The sequence below is a fragment of the Vulpes vulpes genome, chromosome 13 (genome assembly GCF_048418805.1).
Source record: "Vulpes vulpes isolate BD-2025 chromosome 13, VulVul3, whole genome shotgun sequence".
Taxonomy (NCBI): Eukaryota; Metazoa; Chordata; class Mammalia; order Carnivora; family Canidae; genus Vulpes; species Vulpes vulpes.
In genome coordinates, this window is record NC_132792.1 from 17,926,862 (window position 1) to 17,952,922 (window position 26,061).

Here is a 26,061-nt window from a genome sequence, read left to right on the forward strand (position 1 = left end):
CCAGAGTCCACTCTTTCCCCAGCAAAGTGTCCTTTTAGCAAAGTGAACGAGAACACTATTCAATAAATCTGCCGATATCTTCAATTCCGTTTCCTAGTTAAACAATAATAAAAAAGCAATCACAAATCCCTCCAACCTAACCCTGGCAACCCAGAACTTGGTGTTAACCTGACACATTTCTTGAAAACCATTTGACCTTAATAAAAATATTTTTATTTCTGAAGCAACACACTATTTGACGTCTCCGTTGCTAGCTATTGTTTATTAAATTGGCCTCCTTGAAACATTTAAGACTTAGAAAAAGAAATTAAAGGGTGAACCCAAGTGATAATGAAAAGCACAAAGCAGCAGCCCCTTCTGGTACATAGGGATGGGTATGTTTAATCTGGCCTGAAATTCCAAAACTCAGCCTCATGATGCTGGTTATTAACTAGCTACAGGGCACAGCAAGGCAGTCTCAGTGAAAGATCCATTTAATAGAATATCTGTACGGCAAGAAGTTATTTTTTATTTCAATGTCTCTGACATCCTTCCTTTGATTTTTGCAAAGTAAAACAAAAACAAAATAAAAATTCCTGAGCAAAGGAAGGTCTATAGCTGCACCAAAGTATGCTTTGAGGGAAAAACATATATTCCCTATAGACGTAGGCAAGAAAAAGTGGCACATTTTCCTATAATTTCAGGAACCCTTGAAATGTAAAGAAAAGAAACTACAGTAACTACATTCATAGATTCATGGGATTTTAGTGCTGAGGAAAGAGGAATGATCTCAGTATGGTCCAAGTTGCCCATCTTAAAGATGCCTGTTAACACAAATCAAAACATCCTAGCTTGGCTCTAAAGGTCTTCCATGGTCTAAGCAGCAATCTCTAAGAATAATCTAGTACTCCTCTGCACATCAGCCTACCTAGAATGCAAACATAGTTTCATTCTTTCTTTCTTTTTTTTTTTTTTAACAAAGGCCTATGAAGAACAAAGACCTAACAAAAACCCTATTAAGAATATGAAACTGAGCTGGAATCTAGGAATAAAAACATGTGAGTACATGGAGTCTGATGACATTTCTGCCCTCGAGGGATGGATCATTTCGGGAGAGGGCTGGATGTGGACCATTTAAATGCAGTGTCTCTGCCTGAGGAGGTGAGGGAGGCCTCACACAGGAACTGCACAGTTTTAAGAAGAATCTAACCAGAAGCAGCCCGGGTGGAGAAAGGAGGAGAAAACAGCTCAGACAACTGGAAGAGTTTCCCAAAGACTAAACCAGTGTGAAACAGTATGGCATGTGTTGGCAGAGTTCTACATAATTCTGGGTGATTCAACTCCAAATGAAAAGATGGTGGGAGGTCAGCTGGAAGGGAAAGGAAGGAACCATCAGGAAGGGCCATGTCTACCTGGTTGAATATTTGGGACCCATCCTCTGGTTACAGGGATCCAGTGAGGTGACTCAAGCCAGGGAAGGACACACCAAAGATGTGCTAGAAGGCTCACTCAGCAGCTGGGGAATGACAAGACCAGGGCTGGAGCAGAGGCAAGGGGGGAGGTTAGAGCTTCCTGTGATAAACTCTGTGAGAAACGAAGAGGGTATGGAATAAAATTGTGGCAGCGGCCATGAAGTAAGAAAGAGTTGAAAAATACTAAAATGTATAAAAGATGGGATGGGGTGCCTCGTGTTTGCTTTATGTCTTACCACAGTCCCCATCAATGCCATCTTCCTGTCTTTGTGGGCGGCAATCACGTCCACCTTTCAAGATCCGAGTGAAATGCTGCCTCATTCAGGAGCTATTTCCCCATTCCATCAGCTCAGGGCATACCTGTTTATCCTTCCCTGTCTCTCAATGGGGCTTTCATAGCAATTTTGTTGTCTTTCCCTCAAGGCACTTCTCACTTCCTGCCTTTTCTTATACCTACTTATAAAGAAACATCATTCTCTCTAGATCTTCCATGGATGTTGGAAAAATATTTTCGTTATCTTTGGCACCCCATGTATCTTGCACACATTGTGGCTACCCAATGAATATTTTTAAATGAATGAATCAGGAAACTGGCGTTCTGAGAGCCTAGATTAATTGCTTAAGCGATGTGGCTTGCACAGCTAATTAAGGTCATGGCAGGGCCACATCTAGAACCCGGGCAGCTCTTTAAATGATGCAGTGGACCTAACCACGTGTACTGATTTCAAGCTAAACTCATGGCCCCTCTGACATGTGCCTCATCACCCTCTGCTCCACTGCGGCAGAGGCACCACTAGGCAGAGGCCTAGTCTCCAACTTCAGGGAGGAATTAGGACTGCAGCAGCAGCAGTGCATGTTCCACCCATCCTTGCAAGTCGGTGGCTATGGCAGAGTGCACGAAAGCACACGTTCCTGGCACCGACCTAGGAAACACGTTGCTATTTTCAGTGGAGCAGTCTGTCTTTCTTGGTCTCTTTCCCTCCTGCCTTCCTAGACAGACATCCATGGGAAATCAATCAAGGCCTTAACACCAAGACAACGAGCCTGCTTTACTAGTCACGCCAGTCTGGCAGCCAGCAGGCATCTGGCTTCTTACACCCCAAAGCACAAGGAAAAGTCTGGGCTGGACAGTTTAGAGAACAACTGGCTTTTGAGAGGAAACCCAAAGCCTACTACTGTGGCAACCCCACCCAGTGCCTATACACTAAATGGCTTCTGTCTCTGATAGAAATGCCAGTGGCATTGGCCCCCATGCTACCATCAAGGGCCCTTTTCCATTGATTTACAATAATTGAAGATAATATTAACGAGTGTTTTATTTGTGGGGGGAAAAAGTTTATTGACATTTCTGTATGCCCCATATTGAGAGTCTATTCTGGAGCTACAACAGACCAGTGGATGAACAGGGTGGGGTTCTACTTAACCTAATATATTCTCCACCCCTTGTATGCCCCACTTTCTTCTCCTTAGGACCTCAGCCAGCTCTTCTTTCTCACTCCATTCCTCATGGATCATGATCAACCCAGCTTGGGTTAAGGGAAACTAGTTCTAGGAGGTGTCGGCAAGAGTGCAAGGAACGAAAGAGCAGCTGATGCACACATATGGTAGACGATGGCCTCATCAAATTAAAGCAGCTTTTTGTTTTTTCTCATTTCACTTCAGGACACCTCAAAGCTTTTGGTGTCCTAAAAATCTCATGGCTTTCTGAGAAACAGATTGTGTATGCGTGGCCTCAGACACTACTTTAACCAGCATCCCTTGCTCTCTGAGCCCTGTTGAAATATTCTGGAACTCTTGCTGCCAGGAGCACATTTTGGGAGGTAGACTGAAGCCTCATAGCAGAGATAATGTTTTCAGATGTCTTTTCTGGCAAGAAATAGCCTAGAGCCAAAGGAATAGAAAAGTTTGCAATGAAAGAATGGCAAAGACAGGAGTGTGTGTGTGTGTGTGTGCATGTGTACATGCATGTTTGCTTGCATAGATTACATGTGTGAGCATAGAATATGTTTCCATGTCTGTGACCATTCTTAGTAATATTATTGTGGGTTAAAAAAATTATGTGTGAAGATAAAGCAATCAAATTTTTTTCTGTTACCCATTATCAGCTGGATTTAAAAAGAGGAGATATAAAAGTGTTTTTGAGCAATGACATTGTATTTGGAACAAGTCTATCACTATATGAAGTGGCTGCTGAGGAGACCATTCATTCCGGTGTGTAAATAGGGACATGCTTGCTAAAATCTGGAGGCATTCTTTTCTGTTCATATTTTGGGAAAGGACTCTGTGGATGAAATTTTATTGAAATGAGTTTTGAGAATAAAAAGCAATATGGCTCTCTGGGTAGCGAGAGGGAGAGAGGGGTCTTTCCAAATGAGAACCAGTGTTTCTGTTATGATTTGTTCACTGTGGTAGGCAGAAAAAGCAACCCCCCTCAAAGTGTCCATGCCCGAATCCCCAGAACCTGTGAACATATTACCTTATGCAGCAAAAGGGATTTTGCAGATGTGACTTAGTCAAGCATCTCCAGGTTATCTAGGGACACTATCTAAGATTATCCAGTGGCCCAGATACAATGATATAGGTCTGTAAAGCAAAGAACCTTTCTGGACCATGTTCAGAGGGAAATGTGATTATGGAAGAATGGTCAGAGAGATGAAACGCTGCTGGCTTTGAAGATGGAAGTAGGCCACGAGCCAAGGAATGTGGGAAGTCTTTGGATGCTAGAAAAGACAACGAAATAGATTCTCCGCTACAAGTTCCAGAAGGGAAATGCCAGCACCTTGATTTTAACCCAGTGACTTATGATCTGCAGAACTGTAAGTTAATAAATTTGTGTAATCTTAAGCCACCAAAATTGCAGAATTGTGTTATGGCAGCCATAGAAATGTAACTCATTAACCTCTCCTACCCTCACCCTTCAAATTTCACTCATGCACTAATTCTTCACCTGTTTGCAGTAGTACACACATTTACACATCTCCAATTACTTTAGTTTATGGATACAGACCCAGCATATCACAGATAATGTCAGAATGCTGACTAATACCTGCACCTAGGAGAAACCATTTGAAAGTTACAGGAGATAACAGATGTGGCTTTGGAGGCATTTAATGCAACCACCTCAACTTACAGATGAGGAAACCAACCCAGATGTGCTCATTTCTTTCCCTACCCCTCACAATGATCACAGTTAAACACCCTAAGAGGCACAAAATTAGTTTCATTCACCTGGTTTCACTTACATTTACTTGCTTATATTGTTTTTTAAAATTTTATTTACTTGACAGAGAGAGAGTACAAGCAAGGGGAGAAGTAGGGGCAAAGGGAGAAGCAGGCTACCCACTGAGCAGGGAACCAGATGTGGGGTCTGATCCCACTACCTTGAGACCACGACCTGAACTGAAGGCAGACACTTGACCAACTGAGCCATCCAGGTGCCCCTAAGTGTGTGTTTTGATGGGAAATCTTGTCTTTCTCATAGAACTTAGAAAAATCTACTCCCATTCTTAACTAATTCTTGAATTTCTCAGCTTTGTATTTTTTTTTTTTTTTACCTAGGAGACAAGACTAGTTAACACATAGCTGTTATACCCAAAGCCTGTAAAGATAACATTGAATTTACTTAGGCAAATACAGAATAGCAAACAATGGAAATATATATAAGCAGAAGCATAGCTGATTATTCTCTATTGGGGCCATCTGTCTCTAGCCATGATACACGCACAGTCTGATCTTAATCTTTCCCCCAGGAGCTTCCCTGGTTTCCTTTATGGATGCCACAGAATCCAGTCCTGAATAAACATTTTTGTCCAACAGAGATGCTGGTCAATTGAAACACATAAACATGCCAAGGATGACTGGCTACTGCTGCATACTCACAGGTGGCCCCAGGGCACCTTGAGGTCCCATGCTTCCCGTGATCCCTGGGACTCCAGGGGCTCCGGGAATGCCCTAAATGGAGAGACAGGAAAATGGAACAAAGGTGAGGACTCACACATTCTTATTGAAGACAGCCAATTCTCAAGAAGGAGTAACACACACAGTGATAGCCTCCCTCCCCCTCAGCACCAAGACTAGGATCCACAGCTCATTCCTGTTCCCAACTTCCAAAAAAGTAGGGGAGACATTTTTTAGGATTCACATATCAGTCAGGTGCAGTTCTTTCAAATGCAAGACTTACCGGGGTTCAACAAAAACAAAATCAATGCAGGGGATTGAATGGACAAAGTGGCTCTGATAGAATGATCAAGCCACATGAATATATTAGGGAGAGCTCAGCACCAAAGAGTGAGTTGTTACCCTACAGCAAAGATGGCTGCCAAAGTGAAAAGCTGAGCAAACAAAAATTTCTCAAAAGAAATGAAATGCTTTAAAGCAGAGCACATCCTAGTAGTCTGTGGAAATACTTACAATTGGCCCTGGTGGTCCTGGAGGGCCAGAGGACCCGTCCTTTCCAGGAAAGCCCTGGAGAAAAGAAATACAATGTGTCAACTATGTAGTTGCTTGATATGGTTTTCAGAATAGATGTACCTAATCCCATTTAATATTTAGAGGGCAAGTCCTGTTGCTTGCTCTGGACTTCTAAGGATTCACTGCTTTTATACCCTTCACGAGAATTGTTCTTGGCAAGACTTTTGTGTCTGTTGGCTCCTTGAAATTGTCCAGCACAAAAATTTTAGGTCTAAGACATGCTACTTAAAAACTAAACAGGAACTTGTTTCCAGAAAGTGGTTTTTTATTAAAACAAATATAACAAATGAAAAAGAAGATGAAGTCTCAGTAATTAATCAGAGAAAAAGATGAGTTAGTGTCTTTTATGACCTGGAGTCAGAGAGAGTTTGGGACAAAGACTACTATCAAAGAAATCTGCATTACAAATTACTACAAGATCTGAAACTGCAACTCTTCAGGAGCAGCCTGCAGAAGAATTGGGCAGGGGGGATTTCCTGTTGCAATGATAGTTTTGACTGCACGGCAAGCTTGTTCAATATTTGTCATCACGGGCTTAGAAATGAGTAGATGTTGGCCTCCCATTCCATGTTGGTAGTGTTTAAGGCAGAAAGCAAATTCTGTTCTTTCTAAAAATATATTCCTAAATTTTTGAATGTGGGTACGTGTGTGGTAGTTTTATGTGAAGAATATAAGGGCTTGGATGAGTTACCCTTAAATGCTTATAGTTCTTAATTGTGGATGCTGGTCTTTCTAATGCAGTTAAAAATAAGAAAGAGGTTCTTCAATCTCAATTTTGTAATAAGTTAATAAAATATTGATCAAAACATCATCTTCTACTACTTAGAGAAGTAAACTTTTTGTCTCGAGCTTTGTCTCTTTTTGGAATGATCCATTTCCATCTCAAACCAAATCAAAGCAAACTCTCTTTGCTCACTTGCTGTCTCTTCCAATTCCCCTTCTGAAATTAGTGCCAGTTTTCCAGTGAGCTGTTTTTTCCACCTGTCTTGTCCATGAAAATCATCTTCTTATAGCTCCCTGTCCACATTCAGATCATCTCTCCCTACCTCAAGGTATCAAATGAAAGGGTAAAGATGAGGCTAGAAGAAAGGAAATGGTTTGTGAACAGGGAGGAAAGGGACCAAAGGGGAGTGTGAAGAGGTGTGGGACAAGTGTGTAGGAAAAGCGATGGGCAGCAAAGTCTTCATGCTCTTAATACTGGCAAGTCTGAAAACCAGATAAGGCTGACAATTCTAGGTCTCACCAACTTCATGATTTTCCTTTTCTGCCCTGGGCACAGCGTGAGGCAAAATTCCCAGCCTCCTGTTCCAGCAATCATCTTGGAGCCACAGGGCTGAATTCTGGCCAATGGAAAGGGGCCAGTTCCAGTTCTGGCTTATGAAAATTTCCTGTGGGTAATCCTCCACTTTCTTTTCCCTTTTGTAGCAACTTCAGAGCCCATGAGTTGAAGATGGAAGTCTTCCAAAACAGAGAGCCTGTAAGTTCCTAAATGACCATAGGAGCAGAGACTAGACCTCCCCACTCCTCTGTCTATGCTGTTGACAGCACTGGGTTGTGAATCAAAGATAGACTTTATTTTATTTTACTGCATGAAACCACTGAGACTTTAGGGTTGTTACAGCAGTTGTACTATACTAATATACAAGCTAGTTGTTTGTTTGTGTGTGTGTGTGTGTGTGTGTGTGTGTGTGTGTGTGTGTGTTTTACTACCACTTCTCTTTTTCCATTTCAGATGCTCAGTCAAAAATATTAAGTCAAGGGGCACTGGCTGGTTCAGTCAGTACAGCATGTGACTCTTGATCTTGGGGTCATGAGTTCAAGCCCCACATTGGGCTTAGAGCTTACTTAAAAAAAATTAAGTCAGAAGGCTGCTGTAATAGACCTTGATACAGATTGAGTTACATGCACACACACATACACACACATCTTTTTTTGGAGCTGCTAAGCAAAAGGCAAAAATTAATGCTGACATAGACTGAAAGAAATTATTTTGCACGTTGTTTAAATACAGCATGTCGGAAGAGGGCATAAAAAGTTAGAATATGTGAGACATGAATAGGACCTGAGAACTCCTCCAGTTCAATCCCTTCCCCTTATAAGTGAGAAAACTTGGAGCCAAGAGAGGTAAGGGGACCTTACAATTAAAAAAAAAAAGAAATTAAAAATTTTTTAAAAGGAATTCAGCAATTTATCCTTTCCTCAATAAAATTCACGTACGAAAAAATGGACTCTGGGCACATATTCAATCATTTACAGAGGCGTTTTAAAAAGGACAATTTTTTTTCTTCCTGCCTTAAAACTCTTCCAGCAGTGGATGGGAAGCACACACGCACCCATGTGTAGCCCACACAGGACACACAGCCAGCACGATGCCCAGCAATCAGCACTGCAGCGCTGCTGACCAGGCCTTCCCCCAAACCCAGGGGCAATTTGATTCACAGAGGGAGGCAAGCCAGGGCCTGTTCTCTTAAAAGAAAACTGTAGAAGGAAGATCTGCAGGAAATAACACATTCACACCCCCTCCCAATCATGTGGAAGGAGATGGAAAAGCAGAGATCTGTCTGTGCTCCTTCACGGAGCACTAAAGGATGTTCTTGTGAACTCTTCTGAGGTCGCCTGATTTCTAGACTCCACATGTGACTCAGCTGGAAGGGAAGACGGTGACATGTTCTTATATAACAGGAACTAAGTTTGGCGGAGGGGTTAGCTTTAGTGTGATCAAGAGGATACTAGACTCTATGTGTGTTCACTTTGTGTTCTTGAACCTACCAGAAGCTGAGAGGGCAGAAATGATTATTTATTCTTTGTTCCACTCCTAATATTTTCCTAGCACATTGCTGGCTCCAAACAGGTACTAACAGAATGTTTAATGTGAATAAAGTTGAGGCTCCTGGAAGAAGTGCTCTGATGATCATGTTGACTGAATAAGTATTAGTCTCAGGTACAATCAGTCTGGAAACATACAGGGCAGAGAGGAAATGCCAGTGTCACCCGTCCTTGCTCCTGAGCCCTCCACAAGCACAGAGGAAAGGCATCAGGAATCGTGTACCCTCAGAAGCTGAAATTTCATTTCTGTGAATATCATAGGAGTAGCTTCCTAGAAGCAGACCTGGATGTTATCCCTTTGATTTATAGTGAGACAGTTCTTGGGAGAAACCAGCCAGGTAGTGAAGGAGCCAGGAAAGGGCAGGGGAAGAGGCATGAGAATTGGCTTTTACTAAAGTCTGGCCAGTCAGCTTATCCCATGGGGAGAGCTGGAGTGTGAGTTACACCCCAGGATTGACCCATGGTAAGGTTTTATCCACCCATATCAGTTACTCATTGACTGGGGCCAAGGTGACATTTCCAAGGGCAATCCTCCGTGGAAGGACCAATTCTGAACCATTAGCAATCAGCATCCATAGTAGTTGTAGGATACAATCCACCTCCAGGAAAAGGGGATTCTGTTTGGGACCCCAGTGGTGTCCGCTCCCATGCATCTTACTCTACCACCTTCTTCCATGGATTGTCATGAACAATTGAACATTTTTAGACACCAGAGTTCAAGAGTAAAGTCATTCTTAAGGTTATTGTGAGTTACCCATTTCCTTGATTGCAAATTAAAATGTACTTGTTCCATACTGTTACAACTAAAAGGATGTTACTCCTAATACCATTTTAGAAACATCGTTAAACCCACTTTCCCCAAAGTTTCTTCCTAACCCTAGAATATAAACTTCACAGTTTTCATCATGTGCATAGTTCTACATTTTAACTTTTTAATCACTAGAGTAAATTTACCTTTGAAAGATGTGTACTTGTAAGCCTCACGTTTGTCACTTTAGGAAAGTATTCGCAAAGCTACTGTGTGTTGTGCATTCTGGTAGGTGTTGTGCATTGGGATGGCTGATGGTGAATGAGATGGGCTTTCCACGGAGTTTACAGTTTTGAGCAAAGCCAACAATCTAAAGAAAATGACAGCATGCTATGATGATGGATGAGAGAGTTCCCTGGGAACGTGTGGGAAGAACAGCTCATCCTGGCATGGGAAGGGAGGGAGGGCTTCACTGGAAAGATTGTTTGTTTGTTTGTTTGTTTTTGAAAGATGTTTAAATCAAAGGACCCAGGTTGGCTAGGGCACCACATTAGTCTCCCTGTTCATGGGCCACTGTGACTCCATGCTACAGTCCATCCTTGTGAGCTAGAAAACACTTAGTCAGGGCTCAGGTCACACTTCTCACCTCTTCATCTCACAGTGAGGGGCAAGGGCAGCAGTTTTTTTTATATAAAAGCAATAAACTTGGTGAAAAGAAAAGCTCCATAAAATGTCTCCATGTTACAAGGCAAAATAAATGGCAAATTCTAGCTTTGTGATTCAGCTTAATTTTAACCAAAGCTCATTGAGTGAATGGTCTTCAACCCTTATCAGCTAAAAATGTGTTTGCATTCCACAGAATATTCTAGACCTATAAATTTTCCATTTCATATTAGCTAGCCAATCTGAGAAGATGTGTCTGTGGATTAAGCACCCTCATAAAAAGCAGAAACTCCAAGTAAGCAATGAAGAATGAAGAGCAGGGAATAGAAGAGTAAATGATAGGCATAACGTAGAAATTCACTTAAGCTGACAAATATATTTTTCTCATGTGCATTTCAAGTGCATGAAATCAGCCATCCACAAACAGGCATGTTTTATAACATGAATATCTCTAGACATTTTTCTTTTTCTGAGATTCCTACCTCAAAGTATTAACATGCACTCACAACCCACATTAAAAATGAGTTTTGCTCTAAAAACTTGAAAGGACTTTTATAATTTGTTTTTGAAAACAGTTGACTATGAGCAAGTTATTAAGTTATGGTTGGCTATAATTTCTCAGCAGGGGATCCCTGGGTGGCGCAGCGGTTTGGCGCTTGTCTTTGGCCCAGGGCGCGATCCTGGAGACCCGGGATCGAATCCCACATCAGGCTCCCGGTGCATGGAGCCTGCTTCTCCCTCTGCCTATGTCTCTGCCTCTCTCTCTCTCTCTGTGACTATCATAAATAAATAAAAAAAAATAATAATAAAATAAAAAATAAAAAAAAAATAAAAAAAAATAATTTCTCAGCAAAGGGAAATAAACCCTAACGTTTGCTTTCAAAATCACTGATATTTGAATGAATGCCAAATTTACCTACGGCTGAAATTTGCAAAGTGTACATTTAATTAACCATTCATTAATGTTCATTTTGCAGTTATCTTTTCTGAAATATATATATATATTTCCTGTAAGGTCTTAAAAAGTTTGTAGTTTCTAAGTTCCGTGTCTATGGCATTTAAAGGCTGAAACTGATGTGCCCACAAAGAATGTTGTAATTAAAATTAAAGTCAGAAGCTAGAATATTTATGTTTATGTAACTATCACATAGCACTCAGAACTAGTGACTCAATCATGATACATACCACCCATGCCTTTTCTGAAGCCTGGAATGGTGAGTCACAGATATTAACCCTAAGATTTTGGAACAGGCCAATTGTTAAGGTCTCTGACTTAAGCTTCACTCTCAGGTATGGCGGGATCTGTAAGCAGCTGCATCCAATGAGTTTGTTTAGAGGAACCAAATCCAAGCAGTGAGGGCTAGAGAAACACTTGAAGAAACTCCTGTTATGTGATTTCAACCCTGTGGCATGGCTCTGGATGGCTGTGAGCACCAGGAGACATACCAGCATGGCAGTCAGCCATAAGAAATAAGGCTGCTACTTGCTGTGAAGGATTAAGACCAACCACCAGATTAAGAGGCCAAGCACCAAAAAGCCACAGACTCTATAAATACTGGCCCAGGCTAGATACTCAAGATCGGTCCTCATGTGGTACCATGTTGGGCTACTCTGGGGAATTTTCAGACACATACCTACACAAACACACGCACACAGTATCTATGTGTGCATACATATTATATATAAACATGTGCACATATTTACATATATATGTACTGTGCACTTGATATGTTCATATATGTATGTATATATTACATGTATAATTTAAGTGTACATATAGAGAAAAATACAAACATATTTTTAGTAACCTAAAGAGACGACTTGCGTGAATTGAAACAGCAGCAATATTCTATTCAAGGAATACTTAGACATACAATAGGCCTAACCCACTATACTATAGCGATTCTAAAACCTAGCTGATATCAGAATCACTAAGCCTTTTAAAACAATATATTGCAAAGTTACACCCAAGACCCTGTGTATCTGAATCTCTGAGGTAGAAACCCAGAAATCAGTGTAGTTAAAAACAAAGCAAAACTTGAAACAACAACCTGATCTCCTAAGTAGTAGAGCTGCTGGTTTACAAATATAAAATCTCTGGCCTGATCCTGAAGGACAGCACTGGAACCAGAGTGCAAGGCAGACATTATTTGCACCCTATGCTTCAACAGAACTATCTGTAAGCCAGTCATAATATGTAACAAATTCCCTAAATAAGTGTTCTCAAAGGTACCCAGATGTGCCACCATCCAAATAAATGTGAAAAGTAATCGACACTATGTGTGGACTATCAACTTCATCAAGAAAGTAACCCAAACAGGGTTCTTACAGCCCAAAAATTCTAGGCAAGATCTCTTCCACCCTGTTCATTAAATATCTTGAATGGAAGACTTTCCTACATGAACAAAATCCCCCAGTGACCTTTATTAAACAGAATTTTGTGGAAAGAAAGAGCACAGTGTTGGAGCCAGAGAGATGGATTATAATCCTGGCTTCCAACACTTCCTAGTTGTACGGCACCGTTCAAGTACTTCCATGTTTTAAGCTCCAGATTCTTCATCTGTAAAATGGAGTAACAGTGCTTAGCATTTGTGGCTATTCTGAAGATTGTAGAACCTAACATCATAAAGCACCCGCACCTAGTCAATAATTAGTAATAGTGATTCCTGATATTTTTATTCAGATAAGCTGCCAAGTTCCAATTGCATGTACTATCATCACTGTGGTTGCTTTATAAAAAGCCATCTAGACCCACAAACAAGAAAATCAAATCATCCTCTCCACTAGCTTTGCCATGGCTTTTTACATTACCTCTTCTGAATGAGGAAGATACTCAAGAGGGTTAATATCTTGAAATCTTCGTATTTAATAAAATATTCCTTAGATGGATCTCTTATCACCACTTAACGTTTATGACAGGAATAAATCCAGATCATTGATTCAAGTTCCATTTCTCAAGTATATTTCAAAGTCTATTCAGTTTGATGAAATGGGACATTCATCACAAAAACGGCCTTGTATAGATCGAACCCACATCAAAAGGAGGAATGCTCCAAGTGTCCTTTCAACGTGGAATCCAAGGAAGTTAAACAACAGTAACAAACCGTTTGCATTTCCTTTAGACTCTTTTTTTTAATAGTTCTTTAAAATCTTCTAAGGCATCTTACTATGCCAAGCACAGGCATGCTAAAACATTATACTGTCCTGATTTATTAGGTTTACATTGAAAATAGTGAATACTAAGGTTAGCTAAAATTAAATTTTTATATAAAAAATTCTTTATGTGAATTAATTCCCACAGAAACCTTACAGAGTCAAATATTTTTTCCACTTCCCAGATGAGTAAAGTGAGGCTTGGAAATAGTAAGTAACTGGCCCAATGTCATAATGGTAAGAGTTCAAACTCAGGTCTGGCTAACAGCCTAAATCTACCATATTCACCACTGGCCCACCCCACTAATCATAACCTTGCAAGCTCAGCACAATTCATATGTGCAAGATTTTTTTTTTTTTTTTTTTTTACAATTTCATCTTTTACAGCTGAGAAAAAAAGGCTGTGGTTATGGCACGGAAATGCAGGGAACAGTAACCTGGGGCAAAGGAAACATTCCAAATTCAGTTCATCTGGATTTTAAAAAAGAAACCCTCTGTATAATGGAGGAATTACTACCTTCCAGGTGCCATCTATCTATCTATTTATCTATCTATCTATCTATCATCTATCTATCTCTCCATATATCTCCTTGTCATTTTTATTTCTTATCTCTCTGCCTTTTTTATATAACCATATTAAGAACTGGAAAATAAAAATAATTTTTACAGTTTCTATTTGGAGCATTTAACAGTAAACTTGTGGTCTTGGACCTAAGTAAACTTCAGAACTGGGAAAGAGGTAGTGTTTTCTATGCGTTCTTCCCTTTTTGGTTTTTCTTCTCACTTATATTTATCAGCCATGTCTTGCCTGGTCTTCCTAGTTTCATTAAGAACCACCCGATGTCTAGGGTGGGGGTTGAGAGACCCACCCTACATTAGAGGAGCTCAAAGGTCCCAAGAAGTCCCTGGCATCACAGACACCAAGGAAAGAAGACAGGGGAACAAGAGGGAGGTGGTGAGATATAGAGTGAAAAAGAAAGATGAGCCCCGAATGCTGATGGCCAGAATGGCTCAGAACGAAGCTTACTACCCTCTACTGTTGAGTTTCAACTTCGCTGTTGCTTTCGATTTCTATTTACCTTCTTAATTTTTATTTTTTGAACATACAATTTCTTCTCAGCTCTACTGAGATATAACTGACATATAATGGTCTATAGGTACCAATGTGCTGATTCGATACATTTATATACTGCAAAATGACACCACCGTAACTTCGGCTGCCACGTCCATCCCATCACATAATGACCATTTCTTCTTTGTGGTGTGAACTTTTGAGACCTACTCTTTCAGCCATTGGTGCCTTTTAAAATGTGGTCCTAAAAAAAAAAAAAAAAAAAAAAATGTGGTCCTGCACTGTGCTTTATCGCTTGCCAGGAGGCAGGCCGAGATTTATTCAGTGAAAAAGTCCAACTTTTGCTGGACTTGCTTATGGCCCCAGGCCCAGGGTTGAATATGAGTTGCCTCTAAAAGTCAAAGATTCCCCATGGGAATAGCCAGGATAAGCTAGAAACATTAGAAAACATGTTCCCTGTTTAAAGAGATGTTTAATTTTCTTTTTATTTTTGCTTAAGCTCTCCCTCCTTCCAGGCCAAATTAAGGGGTAACTGTGACACCAGCTCCAGGACAGAGATGCTAACCTCTCCCTAAGCTGATAGGCGAAGTGATGGTACTGCCTCTGGGCTGTACATTCTCACCTGTCAAGAAGAGAAGACAAAGATTAAAAAGAAAGATGGATGAGCAGTAAGGAGTAACCTACTCTCTCACTTCCTGAGAGACTCCAAGGACTGAGAAGCACTGGCTGGACACGGTCACACAGATTTATCCCAACTGCTCCCTTCTCTGTCTAGAGTGGCCTTTCCTCCCTCAGGATCAGGGGCAATGAAGGTATAGTAATAGGAAGTGATTTCAGGGGGTAGCGAGAAGAAAAGACAAAATAGCTCTGCTTTCCTAATTTTTATTTATTTATTTATTTATTTATTTATTTATAATTGGAATTCAATTTGCCAACCTATAGCATAACACCCAGTGCTCATCCCATCAAGTGTCCCCCCTCAGTGCCTGTCACCCTAATTTTCTAGACAGTCAAGGCTAACTGAGCAATTTTCTGGAAGTGGCTTTTCAGGAATTTCAGTGGGAAGTCTCATCATCCAGTGTTTGCTCTCAGTCTGTTCTATGCCATGGTTGTTACTGATATTTATTTTATTTTTTTCTTTTTAAAAAGATTTTATTGATTTATTTAACAGGGAGAGAGCATAAGCGGGTGGTGTGGCAAACAGAGGAAGAGGGAGAAGCAGGCTCCCCACTGAGCAGGGAGCCTGGAGAGGGGCTCAATCCAAAGACCCTGGGATCATGACCTGAGCCAAAGACAGACACTTCACTGACTGAGGCACCCAGACACTCTTTTTTTTTTTTTTTTTTTTTTATGATTGAAGCTCTGCCTTTTAAGATGGCCAAAGGCAGAGGATGACTAATCATGGAGTTCCGTCCCTAGTGCTCTCCCCACTGTCAAACCACAGAGACCCACTAACCCAGAAAGACCAGGCCGTCTGCAAAGATGCTCCATGTCCTGGATCTGCTATTACCACCATAAACATTGGCTCTGGACCTCCTACTCTACAATCCTGCTAACTATAGAATTGTTTTAGACCTTTTACTTTCCTTAAGCCCCCACATATTGACTGAACAGATTGGAGCATCTAAATAATTCTGTTTTCATCCACTTTTCCTTCCTTCTCTGTTGCCTCTGAGGAAGACCTGTTTGCTTTCCTGGCCTAGATTAAAAGTCATGTTCCTGACACTACCACATTCTTCCAAGTCCTCCAGGTAGATGGTCTAGTAGCTGCCTCCTTTAGCTATTGAAAATCTCTCCTCTTCTAGATCCTTCCCCTCTGGAGGCAGTAATGGACAACTCTCTAGGCTGAGCACAGCATATGTCATATAGTATGTGCTCAATTAAGATATGTGCTCAGTTAATATCCTATTCAATAAGATATATATATAGTCCCTCCCTCAGGCAGGGTAGCCATGTTACACAGTTCCAGGGGGCACCATTATATTTTATTCTGTGTGAATGGCACCCCCTAAAGTTCTACACTGGATCTGCATTGTCCTTTTCTAAAACGATGGTCACAGAATTTATATACATTGCATATATACACAGAATTTACATTTTTAAACATGACCCTACAAAAATTGAGTATCTTCTGAAAGCCAGTTTTGAAAAGCAAATCCTTTTCCATCCAAGAATTTTTCAAAATAGGAAGTGAATACATTCTGAAAGTTTTTGGCCTCCGAATTGAGGAAAAGAGGAAAATAAAACCCATGTACAGATATCTTATCACTTTATTACAGCTCTAAGACTGGTCATTCTCTAAAAGAAAACGTGTTTGAAGGAATAGCACAATAAATGATATTGTCTGTTCTGTTCCCTCTCCAGGGAGCTTCTCTAACACCCCCAAAATAATTATAAATAATTATAAAATAATTATAAAAGGTCTGTGTTGGTATATTGGTTTTAAAAGGGAAAAAAGAATTCTTAAAAGAAAGTATTCTAAAACCAAATGATCCGAACACCAATCCAATATGTTTCATTTGGAAGTTTTTTGCCAAGACTTGTCTCCATGCATATATAAATCAAGTAAATTCACTGAACCAAATCTTTAGAATTGCCATTTTCAGAGCTTCAGGAATCATGAAAGAATCTAGGTGTGTAACCAAACAGGATCTTAGCCTAAGCCCTTTGCCAAAACATATAAATACTTCTAGACACTCCTACATATACAAGAAACCTACATAAATCTAACTTTTGGAGAATGCCTCCTTTAGATACAGTAATATGGACATGATTTACAGACAGTAGTTCCATTTAATGGGCAAAGACTAAACTGAGATTTTAAGCAAACGAAAGTTTGGTGTAAAAAAAAAGAACATGGAAGGAACTTAAGGCCACACACCTACATTTCTATAGAAAAACCAATCTCCTTATTCTTGAGCCATCTAGCTATTCTGAGCTAAAGGCAAGTCTTGTTTGAGGGGAGAAGTGAGTTTTTCAGCCAATCATTTACTAACCCAGTGGGTAAGTTGTACCAAAAATAACCAGTGCATGCCAAATGTGCTGTCTTTCATTGGATTGGATCTAACTGGTTGCCACTCCACATAATTCAGTCTTGAGGGAAGCAGTGGAGCCACCTACATCCTAAGTCAGTGACAGATACAAAAAAAAAAAAAGAAAAAAGATTTCCTTGAATTTGTGTTTTTACTTCTCTTCATCTTCATTTCTTGATCATCTTTCCAAATCTAAGTGTGTGCATGTGTGTGTACTCAACTCACTGCACTCAACTCTGCAGCCACGCTGAACTCTGTGCAATATTGGGAATGTCCCACCTTCTCCTCATCTCCATGCTTTTTAAAATTCTGTTCTGTGCTTGTACCCGCTTTCCAACCCTCATTCACCTGGGGGCCAGGATAGAATACAGGCTAATAGTTTGTCATTTGAGAGTTGGCCTTGATGGTACCTCACCCAGGACACTCTCCCCAACATTCCAAGACTGGTTTAGTTAACTATTCTTTGTAAATACCTCATAGGACTATGCAAATATCCCCATCGTAGCATGCATTACAGATTCTTCCTTGGTTATATTTTCTCCCACTAAGCTATCAACTTTTTGAGGATAAGAACTTTAAATCTGGCTTAGTGAAAACGTGTTGACTAAACCAACAACGGATGTTAACTTATTTCTCTCCTGACCATCTTTATAATTTTTTCAATGCTGTTCATTTGAACATGTTAAAAGACTAGGTAATTGACATGTATCAAATACAGGTTTGTGCCTAGAAAAGTGAAAAGACCGGGAAATCTGCTAAACCAACGCATACAATTCAGTGCAAATGGTAGCCAGGGTAAGGAAACATTCAGAAAGAAGTGTTGCTAATTTTGGAAGATTTGATGAAAGTTCTCAGGTTTTGATGAATCTAACAGACATAGAAGATGTCAGTGAAGAGAAATAGACACAGGATTGGTAGAATGTATATAGACAGGAAGAATAATTAGGGGAAAAAAAACCACCTAGTTTGACTTGCTTGCATAGAAAAGTACCAGAAACAAAGAATGTCTTGGTAAGGAACCTACTGTGTTAACAACCCTGCACAGGTCCTTACCCTCTGGCCTGGAGAGCCATCGCGTCCTGGTGAACCAATGCCTCCTGGGATACCCTAGGTAGAGCAAGGACCAAAAAAAGTCAGAATCACAGAAATCAACTGTCTGCTTGCTCTTTCTTTCTTTCTTTCTTTCTTTCTTTCTTTCTTTCTTTCTTTCTTTTTTAAGATTTTATTTATTTATTCATAAGAGACCCAGAGAGAGAGGCAGAGACATGGGCAGAGGGAGAAGCAGGCTCCCTGTGGGGAACCCGATGTGGGACTCGATCCCAGAACCCCAGGATCATGTCCTAGCTGAAGGCAGACGTTCAAGCACTGAGCCACCAAGGCACCCCTCAATTGCCTTTCCACCCAGCTTCCCTGAAATAGATCAAGGCCTCCAAACAAACCTAAGAGCATGAAGATGAATTCAGAATCCAGAAATGATTTATGTGAAATTTGCCCTCTGGAGCATCAGTATGACTCTCAGAGGAGGCTCGAGTAAATGAATACAGGCTAATAGTTTGTAATACTTATTGCTAAAATCACAGCTGACTTTAGAAGCCACAACCGTTTTCTCCCCTAGGCAGGGCTCTAGCGCTAAGAGCATTTTTTTCTTTTCTTTAGGGAGGGGAGGGACGAGGGTGAAGGAGACAGAGAACCTTGAGCAGGCTTCATGGGGAGCCTGACATTGGGCTCAATCCCTTAACCCTGAGATGGTGACCTGCTTGGAAATCAAGTCGGTTGCTTAAATGACTGAGCCACCCAGGCGCCCCAAGCCAAGAACATTTTTTTTATTATAAATTTATTTATTTTTTTGGTGTTCGATTTGCCAACATATAGAATAACACCCAGTGCTCATCCCATCAAGTGCCCCCCTCAGTGCCCATCACCCAGTCACCCTCACCCCCCGCCCACCTCCCCTTACACCACCCCTAGTTCGTTTCCCAGAGTTAGAAGTCTCTCATGTTCTGTCTCCCTTTCTGATATTTCCCACTCATTTTTTCTCCTTTCCCCTTTATTCCCTTTCACTATTGTTTATATTCCCCAAATGAATGAGACCATATAATGTTTGTAGCAGACTTAAAAGTAAAATTCATACCTGGGGGCCAGGAAGACCAGTCTCTCCTTTTTCTCCTTTAGCTCCAGGCATTCCCTGAAGAGCCAAAAGTATGCAAAGTTAAGCTCAGGTAGGTAAATGCTTAGTCTTTTCTTTTTCTCCACTGACTGTTCTAACGTTTTCGACATTAATTCGCTTTCATACTAACATCCAAACACGGCACGTTTCACTTCTCACATCTGCTACCCCACGTAGGTGAGCATTCTTACAGAGCTGAACACTGATACAGCAGAACAGTGGAAACAGAACATATAGTCTGATGGGGCTGAGCCCATACTGTGAATCTGTGGAGGAGAGATTGAATGTCTCCATACTACTGGTTGTTTAGATTTTTAAAGTTCATATCTATCTAGAGTTTTGGTTGTGTTTTGGCTAGAGAGATACAAGAATGGAAAAGCAAACAGAATCTGGCAGGTAGCAAGACCTTCCCAAAGGCTTAGTAGTAGTAGTAACAATTGTATAACTGGCATGCCAAGGCCTTCTAAGCTGTGAAAATTAACCCTGGAACAGAAAAGTTCTCAGCTAGGGAGATACAATCGTGTGCCCAGAAAGATTGCTAACAATGTGCTTAAAAGGCTTGTTTGCATCAAATATTAATTTTAATTACTAGAAATCAGGTTTATTCTTTCAATCTGCATTCCTAGAGGAAGATTAATGAAAATCAGTGAGTTGCATTAAATCTGTCTTCCGTGATACAAATACCATGGCTATATAAAAGTATACTGTCTATAATATAAAACTCCAACTAAGTGCACTGTACGTTGATGCCCATTGAGATAAAAATTAAAAATAAGTGGTTTTCATGAATTTATATCCATGATTACTACAAATACATAACAAACAACTTAAATTTAAGTAACATTTGGTACTTTCTAGATTTTATCACATCTGTTAAGGACTTGATCCAACAAGAAAAGGACGATACGTATCATGGCCCTGTCTCTTTCTATAGACAAACTGCTTCTGAATATACCTACTCTGTGTGGATATATTTATTTGTAAAAGACCATTATATTTAACAGAAAATTGGCTAAGGAATGAACTCTCAGTTACTACTGTCGTTTCTCAATTCTCAGTCCCAAGTGTTTACACACAACTCACAGGCATTCCTTGAATGGACAGACCACTTGGTCCTTGGGGTCCAGGGGGACCCTGAGGTCCTGGGGGACCTGTTTCACCCCGAGGGCCTTCTGGTCCCTGGAACACAAGAGAAGAAAATCATTCCAGAGGTAAGTTAGACTCTCGGTACTCAAAAGATATTTCTGCTTCCAGTACTTATAATTTATTTCCTTACATAAATTTTCCTAAGACACAAAACGTTGATAGGATAGAAAGACAACATGCCTCAGATGGTGCACCTGCCAGACAAGATGTCATCAGTAAACCAAAAGAGTAAACACATAGGGGTTGCCACAACTTAAATTTTTTTCTTCTGTAAATAAGAAGGTTATGCCAACTATGTGAGTAACTAGACCCCCCACACTCCATAACAAATCCAAAAGATATAAGTACTTCGAGACCACCCTCCTGGTCTGTGGTGTGCAGGTTCATACCATCCAGCTGAACTACATTCTCTCCACCTCCGCCACTGTCAGCTACTCATCTCGGGGGCACTCCTGCATTACTGAAGACTTTGCACCCAGTCCCTGTTTTCTTCCTCCTTTTCATCCTCCCATCACTCCATACCTCTTCAGTGTCTGCTTAATGACCTGCCCTAGGGCAGTATTATTTGATTTTCTTTCTTCTCAGGATCACGCACTCCTGTCATTTTAGCAACTCTTATTTCCATATTGGGCCTTGTTGTTTAGCTAAAGCTGTACCACCTCAGGAATCTTAGATCCAGAAAAAATACATCCTCAACCTCTTCTTCTTTTCCTTCTCTCATTCTGTGACTCCAGTGAAAACTAGTACAAGTTAAGACTTCCAACACCTGGATATCCTGTTAAATGTGATACTGATGAACCCACTAGTTGGGACAAGCAATACAGAAGAAAAGGTGGGATAGATACCGAGCATGGTCTGTTAATTTTTAGGTTCATGGGGATAACTGTGTGGACATATTCATCAGCCCGGGGATCAAGAGATGTCTGAACTGGGATGGATTTTGGAGTAGTTGAAGATGTATTTGTGGGTGAGGTTACTAAGGAGACTGTTGATAGAGTAGCAGAGGAAATTGATAGAGATGAGATGAAAAGCACATAGAAGGGAGAAGAAGAGAAGCCTGAGCAGCGTAGGAAAGGCCAAAGGAGGAGAAAATTTCAAATAGAAAGGTATCCAACCATGTCAAATGCTGTTGAGACCTCAAGTAAGATAGGAATTAAACCATAGTCTGTGGATTTGATAACAAGGAGGTAATCAGTGATTTTAATGAGAGCAATTTTATAGGATTCTTATAGGAATGGAAATCATATGCATGTTAAGTATGATTCTGGTTATATAAAAATGGAATCATATACTATGCACCCTGTTGGTTCACACTTCTTTCATGTGGCAGAGTGGTGTGTTGAGGTTCATAAATTTTGTTTCATGTTCCCATACTATGTTCCTTTTGATTGCTGAGTGGTATTCCATTGTATGGATATATAGAAAATTGTTCATTTGCTTATTAATGAACATTTGAATTATTTCCAGTTTTTTTGCTATTTTGAATAAACATGCTATGAACATTTATGTACCCCCCAAAAAGTATTTTGGAAGTGAGGATGCAGAAAACAAATGAAAACTCTTCTCACAAGAAACATAGTGTAAGAGGAGGGGAGACAGAGATAGCTAGATTTTAAAAATATGATGACAAAGACAAGCCAGTAATTGATATACATTAGTTAATGCTAATAATCATTTAATCATATATCACTTAAATGTTATTGAGGAACTGAGAATGGAGCAGAAAGGAAGAAAGGACATGGTCTCATTTTGTTCTGTAGAGTAAGACAAAAATGACTAGAAGAAACCAGCAGTAGAGCTGCTTTAAGCTTCTAAATTCTTATGATCTATTTGCTACAACTGAAATATGGACCCATAAAATGGAAAATAATAGTGTGGGGCTTTCCATATGGAAGGTACACTTTATCTGTTCTCACATATAACATCGGTGGACATGTGAGCATCCTTTGTCTAACAAGACATTTTCCTAAAAACACTTCACGCTTAAATCTGTGATTCATCAAAATTGTCATGTAAAAATAACCACATCAGTAGTGGACCTGTGGAAATGAATTATCAGATGTGAGGGGTAAATGTTGGAATCATCAAACATCTTTAAACTCCTAATACGTTCACGATCAGAACCACCATCCAGTGAGAATGTTGGAAAAACAGTAGGATCATGCAGGGATCCCAAAGGGAAGAAGAGGCCAGAATCTACAGGAACCCCTGGGCACCGCCCTGAGGTGGAACTGAGGGAGACCCAGGGTATTGCTGAGAAGAGACTTCCAAATTACTGGCCTTCCCTGTAGGACCATAAAGGAGAGAGCCAGGTAAGAAACATTAAGTCCACACCTAAAATATGTGTCACAATCTCAGAAAATGAAACAAACAAAAAAGGAGATATCTCATGTCTGAGTTTTGGGTTGGCTAGTGCCTAATTATCTTCAGACTTCTTTCAGTTACTTCTTCCCTCCCATATTAGCTCCTAACTTGCTTCACTTGTTTCTGATTTTATAGTAAAAATTTTTGCAATGTTCTCTTCTCCATGAAAAAATATCATGCAAATTTAGTAAGGGACCCTACTAAAGCAGTAAGTCAGGACTGCAAGGTGGGTGGAGAAGTGGATCATGTGGTGCAACAGGTACAAATGAAATAGGGAGTCAAATTATAGAGGACCTTGAATGCCCTGCCAAAGAAGGTGAATTTATTCTCAAGGCAACAGCAAAGAACTACAGGTTTCAAAGTATGATATGACCCAGAATTGCTTTAACGAAATAAATCTGCGGGCAGATGTGAAGAATCAATCAGAAAATCAAAATCACTGGAGCCAGGAGACCAGTTAGAAGATTTGCCAAAAGCCAGATAGAGATGGTGAGGCCTGAATTCAATTAGTGGTTGGGCCCTTTAGGGCGCCTTTGTGCAAAGTAGGAAAACGTGTGCCTGGACATGGCTTGGCAAAACTTGGCCTTCTCAGCTGATGCCTTCGTGCAGCACAGGGCCTAAACCAGCGCACTTGGTTGCCCTGGGCAGAGCTAAAGGAAAAAAGAGTTGTGTGTTTGATTATGCAGAGTAGTGGGGAGGGGGGAGGACTCTAAAACTTGAGAAATTTCCTGGAAGTGCTGCCTAGTTGTGATTCAGTTTTGTCCTTACTGTTGTAGGTAGAGGAACAGAAGAGTACACAGGGAAGAACATTACCTTGGAAACTAAACCACTCAGAACACTGACATTCTACTTTTGGCCCGGAAACCAAGCTTTCTTCCACTAGTTCTTAAATATTTTTATGAAAATACAGAAGTCCTTAAGAATAAGGGAAAAGACTTAGACACAACCTTCAGAAAAACATAAGGGGTTCTAGATTGCAAGGGGTAAATAGTACTATACTCCAAAATTATATCATTGCTAGTTATGAGAGAGACAGAGAGAACATTACCTTTGGGCCCTGTTCACCTCGTTGGCCCTTTGGTCCGCGGAGTCCTGGACCACCCTGGCAAACAGATGTTAAGTATTAGCACAAAGACAAGTCTTAAAGCAGCATATTTCATCCATTTTCCTCAATAATATGGATTATGTAATTCTTATTTTGAAGAAAGGCCAATTCATTGTGTAATGGTATATGTTCATTATGATCCTTTCCTGGAAATCGGCCACCTAGACTCACCTCTTCCTGCTGATGATTTCATAGTTTGAGAAAGCGTTCTATGCCAAATCCTTTCAAGTTAAAAAAAGCTACAGTATTTTGAAAGTCAGTGTGTAAGACTACTGCTATTAATGGATGCAAATAATGAAATACATTGTTAATCCGAAATTGTGTCTTATGCCACAACTTTAAGACAATTTAAATTATAAAAAACATATAAAAATAGTAGCAATTTAATTTTATTTACCCCATAAAAGGCTAATCAGTGTTACTGAAACTTCGGTTATTTGCATTTTCCCTAATATTTTTGCCCTATTAATGCACCATCTGCACAATTACTTATTATCATTTTCTTTATCTAGATAAATATTTACAGACATATGTACATACACATTCTTGTGAACATATTTTTTACTTGTGAACATATTCTTTGTATATATTCTTTGCATAAATATATATGTGCATACACACTGAATATTTTTCAATTGACTCCCTCTTTCACTGAAATCTAACCTTAAAAGCAAATATTACAGCACTTTAGTTAATGGAAAATTGTCTTACTTATTAAGAATAGAAGGTAACCTTAAAAATATGCTATAAATAATGTTACTGAATTTAAATTATTTATTTATTTATTTATTTATGATAGTCACAGAGAGAGAGAGAGAGGCAGAGACACAGGCGGAGGGAGAAGCAGGCTCCATGCACCGGGAGCCTGATGTGGGATTCGATCCCGGGTCTCCAGGATCGCGCCCTGGGCCAAAGGCAGGCGCCAAACCGCTGCGCCACCCAGGGATCCCATGTTACTGAATTTAGCTAGATTTTGTCCCTATTGAAGCCTAAGAGTCATGAGCTTGTTCGTTGTTAAAAAGAGAAATGAGTAAAAGAGTGTACCAGACTGAGAATATCTCTTTCACCTAAGTGGAAGGATTAAAAGTTCATTGACAATAGAATAGCTTTCTCAGTTGTGATTCCAATTTATTTCCTGCTACGCACATGACTACTGCAAAGTATGTTGTGTACCATCAGCGGAACACTCGCATCAATTGGGAAAGACTGGATTAGGTGACCTTGAAAATTTCTTTGGGCTTGTTTTAACTACTTAAATTCAGTCCCCTCCCCAATAACACCTGGTTGCTTATCTTTGAGTCTTTAAAAATACAAGTAGAAAATTGAATTTTATGTATATGTGGACCTATAGAAAATATTACCTATAGTATTTTTGTGCTTTTATATGATGTATTATAAGTTACATATGTGACATCACACTTTTTAGCTACTTTTTGTTTTTAAACTTCATATATTTTGAGATTCTTTTCCATGACATAGCATATGTATGATATAACTTATTCTGAATGAGTTGCATAGTTTTCTGAACCTTGGATTATATAATCATTTGTTTAACCATTCTTCATTACTGGAAATGAAACCCTTCATTTTCTTGGTTTTTTTTGTTTGTTTGTTTGTTTGTTTTTTGTTTTTTTTTTCTGTTCAAACACTTCTGCAGTTAACATCCTTATCAAGCCCTTAAGTACAAACTTTAACATTTAAGTGCAAATGTTAATATCTAAGATATCAACAAGTAGAATTATAAATGAAATTTGATGGATAGGAAGATATATCATCAAACTGTGTTCCAAGAAAACTGTGCCAGTTTACTCATCTACCAAGAGTTCTAAGGGTTCCTGCTTCTTTAAACCTTAGTCACCACTTG

The 26,061-nt window shown here is 39.9% G+C and overlaps 1 protein-coding gene across 3 annotated transcripts in view; it reads right to left on the bottom strand.

Annotated features, from left to right (window-relative positions):
- Positions 1 to 26,061, bottom strand: part of COL14A1 (collagen type XIV alpha 1 chain) — a 216,832-nt gene that overhangs the window by 32,190 nt on the left and 158,581 nt on the right. For all 3 annotated transcript variants that reach the window (XM_072734006.1, XM_025993393.2, XM_072734007.1), the window contains 6 exons: positions 24,141 to 24,194; positions 20,666 to 20,761; positions 19,547 to 19,600; positions 18,469 to 18,522; positions 5,862 to 5,915; positions 5,331 to 5,402 (listed from right to left, as the gene is read on the bottom strand). In XM_072734006.1, the coding sequence (XP_072590107.1) occupies positions 5,331 to 5,402; positions 5,862 to 5,915; positions 18,469 to 18,522; positions 19,547 to 19,600; positions 20,666 to 20,761; positions 24,141 to 24,194 (384 nt within the window). The remainder of the gene's footprint in view (positions 1 to 5,330; positions 5,403 to 5,861; positions 5,916 to 18,468; positions 18,523 to 19,546; positions 19,601 to 20,665; positions 20,762 to 24,140; positions 24,195 to 26,061) is intronic.